The 1,351-nt window shown below is 43.8% G+C and overlaps 1 protein-coding gene across 1 annotated transcript; it reads left to right on the plus strand.

The window, feature by feature from the left end:
* The first annotated feature begins 227 nt into the window (after positions 1 to 227).
* Positions 228 to 1,145, plus strand: LOC110566082 (vomeronasal type-1 receptor 4-like). Its single transcript, XM_021663876.1, has one exon. It carries the CDS (start codon positions 252 to 254, stop codon positions 1,143 to 1,145), a length of 894 nt encoding a protein of 297 aa, XP_021519551.1. The 5' UTR covers positions 228 to 251.
* Positions 1,146 to 1,351: the final 206 nt, after the last annotated feature.

Genomic DNA, 1,351 nt, shown 5'->3' on the forward strand with positions numbered 1-1,351 from the left:
GAGCACCCAAGTTCCCTCACCTTCACCACAGCTGTCCCCTGGTTGCCCTGCCGCCCACTGTCTACTCCTGCAGCTCCGGGCTTGTTTATAGCAAAGGCAGCCATCCTGGGAGGAGCATCGCCACAGCCAGCCGCAGCAGAGCCTTTAATTGAGAAGAGGGGTTGAGCGACCTTTACAGGCATATTTCAATTCTGTTGCTTTCCTCAAACTCTACTTGAAAGATACCAAATTTTCTGCCCAAGAAGACAGAAATGGTTTTGAATATTAGCAACATAACAATATTCCTTCTTCTAACTGGACTCGGCACTGTGGCAAACCTTTCTGTTTTTGTGAGGTATATATGCACTTTTGTTGTCTCTGGTAAGAAAGCTGTACACCTTATCCTCATCCACTTGGCTTTGACAAATGCTCTAATGCTCTTTTCCAAGGGAATGCCAACGACAATGGCAGCTTTAGGTATGAGGCACTTCCTTGGTGAACTGGGCTGTCACATTACTGTTTATCTAGGCAGGGTTTCACGTGGCCTCTCCATCTGCACCAGCAGTCTCCTCACAGTGGTCCAGACCATCATCATGAGCCCCAGAGCCTCCTGTTGGAGGAGGCTCAGACTGAGGTCTACAGGACATGTGCTTCTCTCACTGCTCTTCTTTTGGATTCTCAATTCCATGATCAGCATGAACCTTCTCCTTTCCTTCGGAGACAAAGGTACAAACACATTACCACTGCATAAGAATAGAGAATATTGTTATTTCAAAAAAGAAAATCAGAAAATAAACAATTTTTTTCTCACCCTTATGGTTCTGAGAGATGCAGTGTTTCAGGGCGCCATGGGAGGGACCAGTGGCTACATAGTATTTCTTCTCCACAAGCACCACCAGCATGTCCTCTACCTTCAGAACTCCAAGCTTCTCTACAGAACTCCCCCTGAGCTGAGAGCTGCTCAAAGTGTCCTCCTTCTGATGCTCTGTTTTCTTTTCTTTTATTGGACTGATTGTGTTGTTTCTTTATATTTATCTTCCTCTTTAAAGAATGACTCCTTAACAATTCCCTTTCAAAATTTTCTGACCCTTGGATATGCAGTTTTCAGCCCCTTTTTCCTGATTCTCAGGGATGGACATCTGATAGAATGTTGTCAAGCTCAATAATTTGGGAAGCCATCTTGCTTTGATCTCTTCAGAAAAAGAGGTTTGAAATGGCTGTTAGTGTTTTCTATGCCTTGTGTGTGTGTGTGTGTGTGTGTGTGTGTGTATTTATAATTTTTTTAATCAAGTAAGAGAAGCATAAGCAGGTAAAAATAGGTTCTCACATGGCATTGCTGATGGCAAGCAGCATATATCTGACACAAAGCTGC

This window comes from Meriones unguiculatus, chromosome 19 (assembly GCF_030254825.1).
Source record: "Meriones unguiculatus strain TT.TT164.6M chromosome 19, Bangor_MerUng_6.1, whole genome shotgun sequence".
Taxonomy (NCBI): domain Eukaryota; kingdom Metazoa; phylum Chordata; class Mammalia; order Rodentia; family Muridae; genus Meriones; species Meriones unguiculatus.